Source organism: Topomyia yanbarensis, chromosome 2, assembly GCF_030247195.1.
Source record: "Topomyia yanbarensis strain Yona2022 chromosome 2, ASM3024719v1, whole genome shotgun sequence".
NCBI lineage: Eukaryota > Metazoa > Arthropoda > Insecta > Diptera > Culicidae > Topomyia > Topomyia yanbarensis.
The window spans coordinates 391,459,275-391,471,090 of record NC_080671.1 but is presented as its reverse complement, the minus strand read 5'-3'; the positions used below and the strand labels follow the sequence as shown (position 1 = coordinate 391,471,090).

The 11,816-nt window shown below is 39.9% G+C and overlaps 2 protein-coding genes across 2 annotated transcripts in view; one reads left to right on the top strand and one right to left on the bottom strand.

The window, feature by feature from the left end:
* Positions 1-350: 350 nt before the first annotated feature.
* Positions 351-4,321, bottom strand: LOC131684804 (vacuolar protein sorting-associated protein 11 homolog). Its single transcript, XM_058967959.1, has 6 exons — positions 4,077-4,321; positions 3,485-4,000; positions 1,796-3,425; positions 1,391-1,688; positions 1,107-1,335; positions 351-1,048 (listed from the first exon to the last, which is right to left on the bottom strand). Exons 1-6 carry the CDS (start codon positions 4,089-4,091, stop codon positions 518-520), a joined length of 3,219 nt encoding a protein of 1,072 aa, XP_058823942.1. The 5' UTR covers positions 4,092-4,321; the 3' UTR covers positions 351-517.
* A 3,758-nt stretch (positions 4,322-8,079) lies between these two features.
* The window catches only part of LOC131684803 (uncharacterized), a 48,253-nt gene continuing 44,516 nt past the window's right edge, over positions 8,080-11,816 (top strand). The window contains exon 1 of the mRNA XM_058967958.1: positions 8,080-9,152. Within this exon, the coding sequence (XP_058823941.1) occupies positions 9,035-9,152 (118 nt within the window). The 5' untranslated portion in view covers positions 8,080-9,034. The remainder of the gene's footprint in view (positions 9,153-11,816) is intronic.

The following is an 11,816-nucleotide window of genomic DNA, read 5'->3' as shown; positions in this document are numbered from 1 at the left end:
AAGAGTCCATAGTACGAAAAAGATTGAGAACCGCTGGGGTATATAGTATATTGCCAAGAACAATTCGTGTAATCCTAGAACAAAACATGCGAGTATACGATAGCACTTTGTTCATGAAGCGCTCGACCGTTCCAAACTACGGTAATACCAGTAGGTACTACCAAGAAGTAAGCGTATGACGAATTTATCGAATCTCTTGCTTAATTCAAGATGGCCGTACGGAAATAGCTTACAGGAATCACGGATAAGGGAGTTTACAAAACCCGACAGATTCTTAACGATAAAAACGAAATAAAGTTTTGTGGATTGTTATTTTGTCAAATTTTCTGTAAACATATATACAATCAATGTTTGGCCATAATAATAATTATTATATATAAGTGTTTATCTTTGACATTCATCTTTTCGCTACACAATTTTTGTTCATAAAGACGATTCCATATCATGGACGAATACGATTACATTTTTTATGGATTATTGCGCACTTATATGTATCAATCGTAAATACCTATAAAATCTACTCCGCAAAAGGATCCAGACTACTATCATACTCCTGTTCGAAAGGATTACCACCATCAGTCACTTTCTTGGATGGTACTACTTCACTCTCTGCGAAGGGATTCTTTGTGTCATCATATCCGGTGACATCTTCGTCCACATCGAAGGGATTACTCGCCTTAGCGCCAACTGGTTTTTTGCCCGCGGCTGCCATCGGTTTAGCATTGTTGGCTAAAATTCCCGGTGGTTTCGGGCTACCATAGGGTGATCTGTTAGGACTACGTTCATCCCTGAGCTTCAACTGTTGTTGTACAAGCAAACCTGCTTGTTGGCGTTGGCGGATTCGTTCTTGTTCCATCAATCGAAGCCGCATTTCACTTTCCTGCGCTTCCAGTCGTACCTGCGCATGGCGTCCTTCCTCCTGTCGCATTCTTGCTTCGGCGCCTACTCCATAGTTTGGGTAGCTTTTCGTGACTGGATCGACGGGTCGCTTTGGAATGGATTGTGTCATCTGTTCGTGAGTTTTAGTATCGGTTGAAGTTGCGACATGCTAAGTAAATAATATTTTGTCAAACCAGCACGTAAAACACTTCAAGTACAACTGTTACCTCCGGTTTGCTGTCTTCCTCTTCGACGATCAGCAGTTTGTTGAACAAACCACGACCGAAGTACTCAGCAACCACAGAAAATGGCTCCAGTGAACGATCCAGCAAATTGTGGAATGGATCATGCTGACCACGTGACTCACTCTGTGCACGTAGTGCATCCATCAGCTGAATGTTTGTTTTGTTGCACACCGGACAGTCCCGTTCGGTTTCTGAGTAACCACGAATGCAACTGCGAAGAAATGCTTTAGTAACTCAAAGAGAATATAGACGAACGAATGACTTACTCTTGATGGTATGAATGCTTGCACAGGAAGAACAATGCGGGCCAAGAAAGCGGTTGCTTGCATGTGTCACATACGGTGTTTCGGAACTCAACGTTTCCTTCCTGTAGGTGTTTGATGTGATTCTTGATCGATATTGATTTTTCGCTGTATTTCTTCGTTAGGTCCTCATCGTGGCGAGTTGATTCCTGCTCCTTCTGGAAAACTTGCATGAAGTAGTCTCGCACTGACAGCAAAGTAGGGCCACTCTCTACCACCAAACAGTTGAGAATTTGCAGGGGCGCTTGCAATTTCTCTTGTGCTAAAATTATAATGTTGTTGTAATAAAAAAACCCGTAAATGTCTTTAAACATATTCGATCAGAAGACAAGTAACTAATTAACTGGTATACTTCGATACCTTTCTTACCTATGACATGCAGAACCTGCGACAACAGTTTCGAGGGTGCACCCCTATCATTTTTTAATCCGTTGAGTGCCAGCAGCCAAAGCGATGCGTCTTGCGGCCCTAGCTTCCTGCAGTAGCTTAGCAAATTTTCATAGTCCTTATTCTTCAGACAGTGCCTTATAATCAGATGATGGAGTTTATCTTCTTCGTACAGATACAGAACTCCCGGCCAGAACTGGTACACCCGGCACTGAATGAGCACATGTTTTTTGTCGTAGCGGTCAGCATCATTTTTCAGCACATCCAGCAGCTTACGCTCAATCGAAGGTTCCTCCTGCCAGCGGTAGAGATAGTGTTCGATCAAACAGTTGTACACAAACTTACTACACGACGGAAGGTGTTGTATTAAATATTCGAGAAAGTCTATTAGCATTGTATCATTCGAGAAAAGGTGAATGAAATCTTCGGGATTGCCTCGGTCACTATTAAAACCATTATCGAGTAGTTCTGGGAGATCATCGCCAAAATGGTCTTGCAAAGCGCTCGTGCCCATATCTGTGCTAACATAGTCTTTACAAAGCTTCTTCAACAGACGAATAGTTTGCTCTGGCGAGTGCTCCATTAACAGAAATCCATATTTTTTTACATTCCTTTCGGCTTCCGGAAAGTCTAGCTGAAGTATGTAGTCTAAAGCATCCTCGTATCGGCACAGATTTTCTGTTAGAATACTAAGACACAAATCGTGTTTACCGTGAGACTTCGCTAGCGCAAGTGCCTGTTCCACAGATGCATTTCGGCATACCTTGATCGCAACATCCACATCGAACAAATTCAGCTTATTTTCATTCTCCAAGAACTGTCTCAACTGTTCCGTTCTATCCAATCGCGTGAAACAGTTCAAAAGCAGCGTAGTATGGTCAGCCGAAGCCCGTCCAGATTTATGAATTGCTTGCAAATAATCCGTCAGATAGTGAATATGTCTTGCATCCAAAAACCGCCTGATTACATAGGACGGCTCCAGAAAGCCTATAGTTTTGATGTACTGATCAACTGATCCGGAGAAATCACCCTTACTGTATAAATGATCTCCATATTGTTTGAAAATCCCTGCAAGACCATCTGCATCGTATTGATTGCTCTTCGCTATTCGCACTGCAATATCGTACAAATTCTTTTTAAACAATAAATTCAGCTTGCTTTGCAGGTCTTTTTCGTCCAAATGGAAAATCTGTTTGGATTCCGTCAGAATGAAACACGAACCGAATTCCGTTAGTATCGCCGCCACATCTTCAATGGGACAGGTAAACACGATAAATTTGTTTTGAATGTCAATAACCGTTAGAACAAAGCCTTCCGTGTTTGCACCACTCGTTCGGGAATTCTTGGACACAATAAGCAAATGCGATCGGAACCACTGTAGCAGGGTTTTCTTTCCCTCCAGTGCATAGCAAGGGCCACGTCCATCTGAAGTATAGCAATACACGGCATCGGCACGACCGACCATGAAGTGACCCTCGTTGTGACCCATCTGCAAAGCGCAACAACCAACAGTCGATTGAATCGTATCTAGTATGACCCGAACTTCCCTATCTCTGCTCTGCAGATTGTACAAGTACACTCCCGAGTCCGAACAGACGAACATCTGAGTAACCTGAAAGGTAAATTACATTCATATAATTGAAGATAATCCTTTGAGTCTATGGGTCAAACCTTGCTAAAATGCTTGAACGCAATTCCCGTTATTGACGTGGTACCAGCTGTCAGCTGTTTTAGCGTTTTGGACCTATCCCGACTAATATCTCCTCTATATAACGAAATATTACCTTTTGCAAAACCAATCGCCATGAATTGACCACCTTCGGAAACGGCCAATGCACTTGGTACTGAAACCATCGTACGAACTGTGCGCAGACACTGTGCTCCCGTAACGGATGAAATTTTTCCCATGTTCCACACCTTAAACGATGGCCCATTAATATCTTCGCCAACGGTCACCAGTAAATTAATCTGCTTGGAAACGTCGCATAACATAATCATTCCTTCGTGCCCTTTGAAGCTAATCGGCTCCCAAGAACGGGAAAATGTGTGGATCATTCCATCAGAGTCGCATATTACTACCAGATTGTTTCCACTAGCTGTGGCCGTTATCCGAGCTCCTTGCAAGGTTTCGGAAACCTGGTTCTTATCTACTCCTAACCGCAGATCAAAAAAGTTGAACTTCCGCCACTGTTTGTAGCAAATTGGAATGAAGCCAGATCAAAACAAAATATAACTTTAATGAACATTATTTCACTTATCTTACCTCGAAAATAGCCATTCTTTTTTTCTAATTTAAACCAATAAATCAGTAATTAGTGAGTGAAAATCTATTCTTTTGAGCAGAAGTTTTACGATTAATGGGATAGTTTCTGTTGTTATCAAATTGAGATGATCAAAACGTCAAAAATCAGTACACGGAAACGAAAAACTACCTAAAATTGAGTTCCTTTGACTCAATCTCGTGGTATCGTGGAGGAACTTAAAATTAGGTAAACCGTGTTGAAGGTAGTTTCCATTTAACCACGGCAAAAATTACAACTCATTGATAGGTTTTTTATACTCAAATTTATGTTGAATTTACCTAATTTTGAGTTCACCCCAAACAACTCAAAAGTACCTTCCTCCACGGAAGACCTCGACTGAGTCGAACCTCTCGTTTTGTTTTTGACAACACTAATCCCAAGTAACCAATAAGCATTATAACGTAGCCTAATATCTGCTTTAGATCCACATATAAAGCTATCCTTAAAAGCCGTGAAGCACTAAATACTTATATAATGCTGATATTATGCCAGAAAAGGCGAAATATAGTGCTATTACTGTGCAGAGATTGACAGCTCTTTTCTGCAGTACTAATGCTATTATATAGCAAAAGCGTACAAATGTCAAATTTGAAAGCCTTATATTGGCACTACTAATGCTATTAAAAAGCTTCAGTGGGTTGTCATTGTTCGCCATGGTTTTAAAACCATTTCTTATGTTTCCTTTCGGTATGATGAGCAAAAAGGAAAAAATTTAAAATAAAATATTCTGTTATAAAACCGTAATTGACTCTGTTCTAATGCATTGTAATGAATATCCTTAATGGGTTTTCGTTCTCACATATGAATGTTTACGAAAATTACCTTTAGTAAATCTCGAACTGAGGTACTTTGCCTCGTCCTTCACGGTAAGTGCGCTACGTTTGCTTCCTGGACTATATTGCATATATTCGATTGAAATGAAATATGCCGAATATAATCTTCAAGAAGAGTTGCATAACAAATAAACCCACAGCATTACAATAGCATTATATCAGCTTTTTATATGCTCTATAATGGCATTAAATGCACTTGTAAAGCTTACATGCTTTAAAGATCCCTGAAGCATGTACGCGTTATATCAGCTTTATATACGCATATAGAGCAAGCTATAATGCTATATGTCGGCTGTGCAGTTATGCATTATTGATGCTAATAAAGAGCTTTATTGCGTTGTTAATGCTGTAATGGAGTTTCAATGCAACATTAGTGCAAATGTATAGCCAATATAGTGCAATGGCTTAATGCTTATGGTTACTTGGGTAATATGTGCGAAAGCGACGCACAACTCAAAAGTAAGTTAAAAGAACTTATTCTGCAGGTTGTTTTATTTAACCGTGTATATTAAAAGGATGTCGCAGTCTTTAAGATGAATATTGACATTTCTATTCCCGTTAAAAAAGAAACGTTGCCGAATTAGTTCGTGAGGAAAACAAAAAAAAATGCACCTCAAAAACCGGTTGAGGTTAGGTATTTCATGAGGCAAACAAACCAAACTCCTTTGGTTTGACTTTGCATCTGTGGTTGTAAATGAACTGTCAGAAATCTTAATTAAGATTTCTGACAGCTGATTTACAACCGCAGATGCAATCTATCGCCAAAGGATTTTGATTTGTTCGCCTCACGAAATACCTACACAGAAAACTTGCATTACCTAGCAGTAGGTGATTTTACATCTGTGCATCCCACTTCCTCCAACGAAAAACGAAAGAGAGGGAGTCCAAATTTACCCAAAAATAATGAGATATTCCCCAAAGCCGACTAAACTTCATCCCATTAATTTTGAGTAAAAAAAATCATTCCCTCTCCCTCCTTTTCCAGCAGTGAAATAAGGACAGCAAATTAAAATTACCTACTGGTAGGTAATGGATTTTAAGTGTGTAGCCTCAAGCGGTTTTTGCAGTGTGAAATCTGAAATGTTTTGTTTTCCTCACGAAATAATTGGGCACCGTTTCTTTTTTAACGGGAATAGAAAGGCTTATTATTGACCTTAGAGCATGTTCAGGAGAGTTGCAGTTTTAGATTTATAATTTTGACAGTTCTATAATATAAAACTGGAAATTTTAAAACTGGAACTTTCTGTCCCCAGCAGCAGTTTTAGCGGTTGTTCTATTCACTTTAAAATTCATGTCTCGCCATGCCTTCAGCGTTACTGCATTCAAATTTATTTTTCCCCAGTCTATCTGTTCTAAGTGTCTCTGCTGAAAACTTTGCATGTATCTAAAACACAGTTCTAAACGTGTTTTAAAATCAGTAACAAATAGAGCGCCGTCGTATAACAGTTTTAAATTTTGAAACAAATCTGTTCGAAATAATAAAACAAAATGCTCTGCTGGAGATGTGAATGTTTCAGTTCCAGTTCTACTTTAAAACTCCTATATAAAATAAAACGCTCCTGAACATGCCCTTACTATTCTACTCCCGGTAAAAAAGAAAAAGCGGAGAATTATTTCGGTAGGAAAACAAAACGTTTTTCACTGCAAAAACAGGTTGAGGTTAGGTATTTCGTAAGGAAAACAAACCAACCCGGTCAAACCATTCGGAATTTGATTCGGAATCCTGAATGGAGTCAGTATGGATTCCAAATCAAATGCAAAAACCGATTCTGAAACCGATTGAGTCGGAATCGGTTGTTGCATTTGATTTGGAATCCATAATGACTCCATTCAGAAATCCGAACCGGTTCCGGAATGAGTTTAACTGGGAAGCTCCTTTGGTTTGAGTTTGCGCCTGTGGTTGTATACTCAGTTGTATATAAGCTGTCAGAAATCTTAATGTGATATAAATTTGATGTAGCAGAATACCCGGTTTGCTAGTGTTGGCAACAAAATAACGTACACAATCCAGAAGCACAACGGGTTGACGTTATCACAGAGAACAGACATCCATGATCGAACAAAAATATTTAAAAAACGTGCATAAATATTTGAATTAATATACGATAAACACTAGCGCCGCTATACCAACTATGCGTCAAATCCATTCCGGAACCAATTCTGACTATCGGTTCATGCATTTGAGCTGGGATTCATACTGGAAGTCCGAACCGGTTCCGGACTAGTTTGACTGGGTAGAGGAATAACCGCTGTCAATTCAGTCGAACTCAGCCACAACCCACATGACGACAGTAGCGCACTTGGTTTGGATATCCCAACCACCTTCGAAACCGTTAGAGATTTTTACACATGTTGAATGCTGAAGATGGACCACCTGCAAAACAAAAATATTCATTATTCTAAAACAGACAACTAAAATTTTTTAACTTACCCGAGTGTTGAAAAATATCTTTGGAATCATATTCGGATAAACCATAGAATAACTTACAAATATATAGCTACTCCAGAACTTATAAACATAAGTCCAGAGATTAAAAGCAGGGATCTAAAAATATTTATACTAGCATCTAATATAAAATTTACATATAAATTCTATATTAGATGCTAGTAACACTCTGTCAATAGCTTCAGGGGGATTTTTTTAACCTGTAATTGCTTTCAGATAATAAGATCAGATCGAAATAAACATGTTTATAAAAAAAGTATTGAAAACCGAAAAACATTCCCGAAATAAACAAACGAGCCACTGTGTTGCAAAGACGCGTGTAGTAAATTCAATGCACGAAAAAAAGATGAACACTATTTTTGAGTAAAATCATGAATGGCTAAACCTTAAGTACATCGATGTTACAGTAAAAGCCGGTGTTAACAAATAAAATTGTTGTAAATTCAACGTTTCTACAATCAATTTCGATATTGCTTTCTGTTCGGGTAGTCACAATAATAACCGATTTTTTTCGGTGCATTTCCGAAAGCACCGGTATAACTTTTTCACTGGGACACCGTATGACATTCGATTCCTCTCACTCCGTGTTTGACAGCATCAAAGGAGAGAGAAAAAACGAAATGGACGTATATTTCGTGCATCAGAAGAAAAGAGAAGAAAGATTAGCTACCGCGAGCACTGCACTTACCGTCATTTTCTTTACCGTCAAAGAAGTTTTTCGCTGCAATCCGCGCGAGTCATCGTCATTGTCGTTCGGATTCATGGTGTTTATGGGTGAAAAGAAAATCTTTGCTTTCTGTGTTAACTAGTGCAACCATCTGGATCGAAGCGACGGAAAGATTCCGGATGGATCCGGTGTCGAATAGTGCTTTTCGTAATGTGTGACCGCTAAGTGGTGCTGCGCAAAATTTTCGCAGGAATTTCGTCATTCCGGATTTTGCCGTCCGCATCAAAAGAAAGATGGTCGACAAGAATTAAAACGCATATTCGCCTACTTCGTGTCATCGCGAACCGTTTTTTTTATCACCGTGGATCCGCGCGCCGTTTGTTCAGAAAAATATTTTTTTTCCGAATTTTGTGGTGGGTAAGGGCGAAATTGAGAATGACTCATTTGGCAGGTGTAGCTGGGGATAACTTAAAATGTAATTATTGGAAATATCGAAGGTTTTGCTGTTAAAACGCAGTATACTGCCTTAATTTGTCAGAAAACTTATACTAGAGCAAAGTTGATTGGATTCAACTGGTTAGAAATTATATTGTGCAATGTGGAAGAAATTTTTTTCTGTCCTTCAAAAGTTTTGAACAGCAGCTAAACTCGTGGCCAATTAAAATTTTCACTCGTGTCACTTTTCTCTTTCGCTAAAAAAAATACTGTGCCTCTGCTGCTAAAAGTGCGAGAGAGTGGTGAGAAAAAGGAGAGAAGAAAGATCAAAATAAAGTAAAATCAAAACACATTTTAATTCAACGGAATAACCAGCCGTCTTCGAACGGTGAATACGGAGCAAAAGAAGCGACATACAATTTCGTCATAACGGCCGAGCGGCGACAGAAATAATCTGTCCCGCGGAAGTAAGGTCATCTGACCTGTGAACCGGTTTTTTTGAGAAGACTGTTCGTGAGTGAAGTAAAGTTGGTCAAAATGTGGAGCCCGTCGTACGAGATTATTGTGGAAACGTTAACCGGGTCGGAATTCGAGGTCACTGTCAGCGATCGGGACACCGTTGGCTACATCAAATCGAAGATCCAGAAGTATGAAGGTAAGAACCTAGGTTCAACATTCACGTCTTTTAGATGTGCCGATTGTGGGGCACTGTCCAGACTGCTAAGCGCTTCTTTTGCGTGTGTAAATGTATCTATCCTGTAGTGAATATTGCATTATTGTATGTACACAATTTGCATTCAACAACAACTTCTTACTTAAATTAATATTTTTCTGGTTGGAAATCGTGGCTTAAAAATTTGAAATGCTTCATAAGTTTCTGAAATTGGGCCATCTGTTGAATTCCAAAGCAGCTGATAATTTGAATTTAATCGTGATTCTCACTGAATGGTTTTAATTCGTTGTTCAGACCAGCAAAATTGGATTGAATCAGGTCGTTCGTAAGAAATCTAAAATTAGTGCCTTGATGAATTAAAACTGACGGCAATATAATTTTATCCTGATTCAAGGCTGAGTATAAAATAATATAGTCCAAATGAAGACGTAGAGAAGTTATTATCAATGCGAAATCATGACCGATGCAAATAGAACAATGCGCAGATTGTCACCTTTGTGGAATGTGTGGGTAGAAGAAATTAGCAAAGTTGCTGCTGTTCGTCCATCGTGCTGTAGTTTTTTCTTTGTAAGCCTGATCGCTTTCTTAGCTTCAAAAGCCTTATCAAAGGATCACACAAATGGCCTAGGGCAAGTGAAAAAAGGCGATGGTTCTCTCACAATTGACAACAGTGAAACATTGTATGTTCTAATGAATACCCACTTTTCTGGGTCGGTTGCGTAAGACGAGAATTCGACAGATCAGGATTGCGATGGACTCCGTCCTAATAGGACTTGTGAGGCAGCACAGAAACTGGTCTGTCGGATTTTCACACCATCTCTTATTGAATGGGCTATCAACACCTTCGAACCCTACAAATCCCTCGGCCCTGATAAAATTCTTCCAATATTTCTACAAACATCGGCAGACATAATTCTTCCGGATCTACTAAACATTCTGAGATCCAGTCTTATGCTTGGGGACATACCTAAAAGGTAAAAGAGAAATTAGGGTAATATTTATTCCAAAACAGGTAAAAAATACTTGACACTACCCAAGGTCTATGACATGACAAGGTCAAACTATGACATCAACGCTTCTGAAACTGATGGAAAAACTGCTGGACCACTATACTCGAACGGGGCACTTATCGAGAGTTCCGCTAAACAAGTACCAGTTTGCATATCAAAAGGGCAAATCTACGGAAACAGCCCTACATACCTCAGTGACACTTATTGAGAAAACCGTCGATTTCAAGAAAATAACAATTTGCGCTTTTTTGGATGTCGAGGGTGCTTATGATAATACATCCTACATATAAATTCACAAGGCCATGACAAAAAGGAGGGGAGTGAGAAAATCGATAGGGGACTGGATTCTTGCAATGCTCAGGAGTCGAGAGATCACAGCAACGTTGGGAGACACGAAAGCAACTATAACAGCCAATAGAGGCTGTCCCCAGGGAGGCGTGCTATCACCCCTGCTCTGGTCACTAGTGGTGGTCGATCTTCTCAATGATCTGACTGAAATGGGTTTCGAGATTGTTGGATATGCAGATGACATTGTCCTAATTGTGAGGGGAAAACATGAATCTGAACTAAGCGATCGGATTCAACTAGCCCTAAACTTCATCATGACATGGTGTTTCAAAGAGGGACTTAACGTGAACCCTGCAAAAACGGTCATTGTACCGTTTTCCAATGCGAAAAAACTGGAGTTGGTTCCCCCAACGCTCAGTGGAACTACAATCAACTACGCAGAAGAAGCGAAACACCTAGGTGTTATCCTAGACAAAAAACTGAATTGGAACTCGCACCTGACATACGCCGTTAATGAAGCAACAACAGCACTGTGGGCGTGCAGTAAACTCTTCGGGAAAACTTGAGGACTCAAACCGAGGTTGGCTTACTGGTCCTACACGACCATCGCCAGACCACGATTAACTTATTCCTCCATTGTGTGGTGGCCCAAAGTTAAGCGAAAGACCGCCCAAGCTAAACTAACTAAAGTTCAGAGACTAGCCTACCTCTCTATCACAGGCGCTATGAAATCAACACCCACTACAGCCATAGAAACCATGCTTCGTCTACATTCATTGCACAAACATGTTATGAGAGAGGTGAGGCTTGGCTCTCTGAGAGTGCTAAAGGGTAAACCACTATTTGATGGGGATTTAAATGGCCACCTGAGTATAATAAAGGAACTCAAACTAAACCCTCTCTTGACTACAGTTCAAGATAAAATGGAGGCTAAACCGAACTTCGATATCTCATATGAGGTCCACATAATGGATCGTCAGATATGGAATGTAGGCGGTCCCATACAACCTCAAGGTATAGTATCATTCTATACGGATGGTTCTACTGACTTGGGAGTCTACGGACCAAGAATTAAAGAAGCGATATCAATTGGAAAGTGGCCTACCGTTTTCCAGACTGAGGTATATGCAATATACACCTGCTCGGAGGTCTGCAGGAAACGAAACTATAGACATGCAAAAAATCGCTATCTTCTCGGACAGCCAAGCACCACAATTGGCATTAAGGTCGTCGAAATGTGAGTCCAAACTGGTTTGGGAGTGCATCACATCTTTACAACAACTGACAACTCGGAATAAAGTAATGATATTCTGGTTACCTGGCCAACAAGGAATCGATGGTAACGAAG

What these genes read in the sequence shown, in the direction of transcription:
- LOC131684804 (XM_058967959.1), bottom strand. An exon ending in CGTTCAAGCATTTTAGCAAG is followed by an intron (nt 3,426 to 3,484) that starts GTTTGACCCATA and finishes TTTACCTTTCAG; the next exon opens with GTTACTCAGATGTTCGTCTG. An exon ending in AGGAAGACAGCAAACCGGAG is followed by an intron (nt 1,049 to 1,106) that starts GTAACAGTTGTA and finishes TTATTTACTTAG; the next exon opens with CATGTCGCAACTTCAACCGA.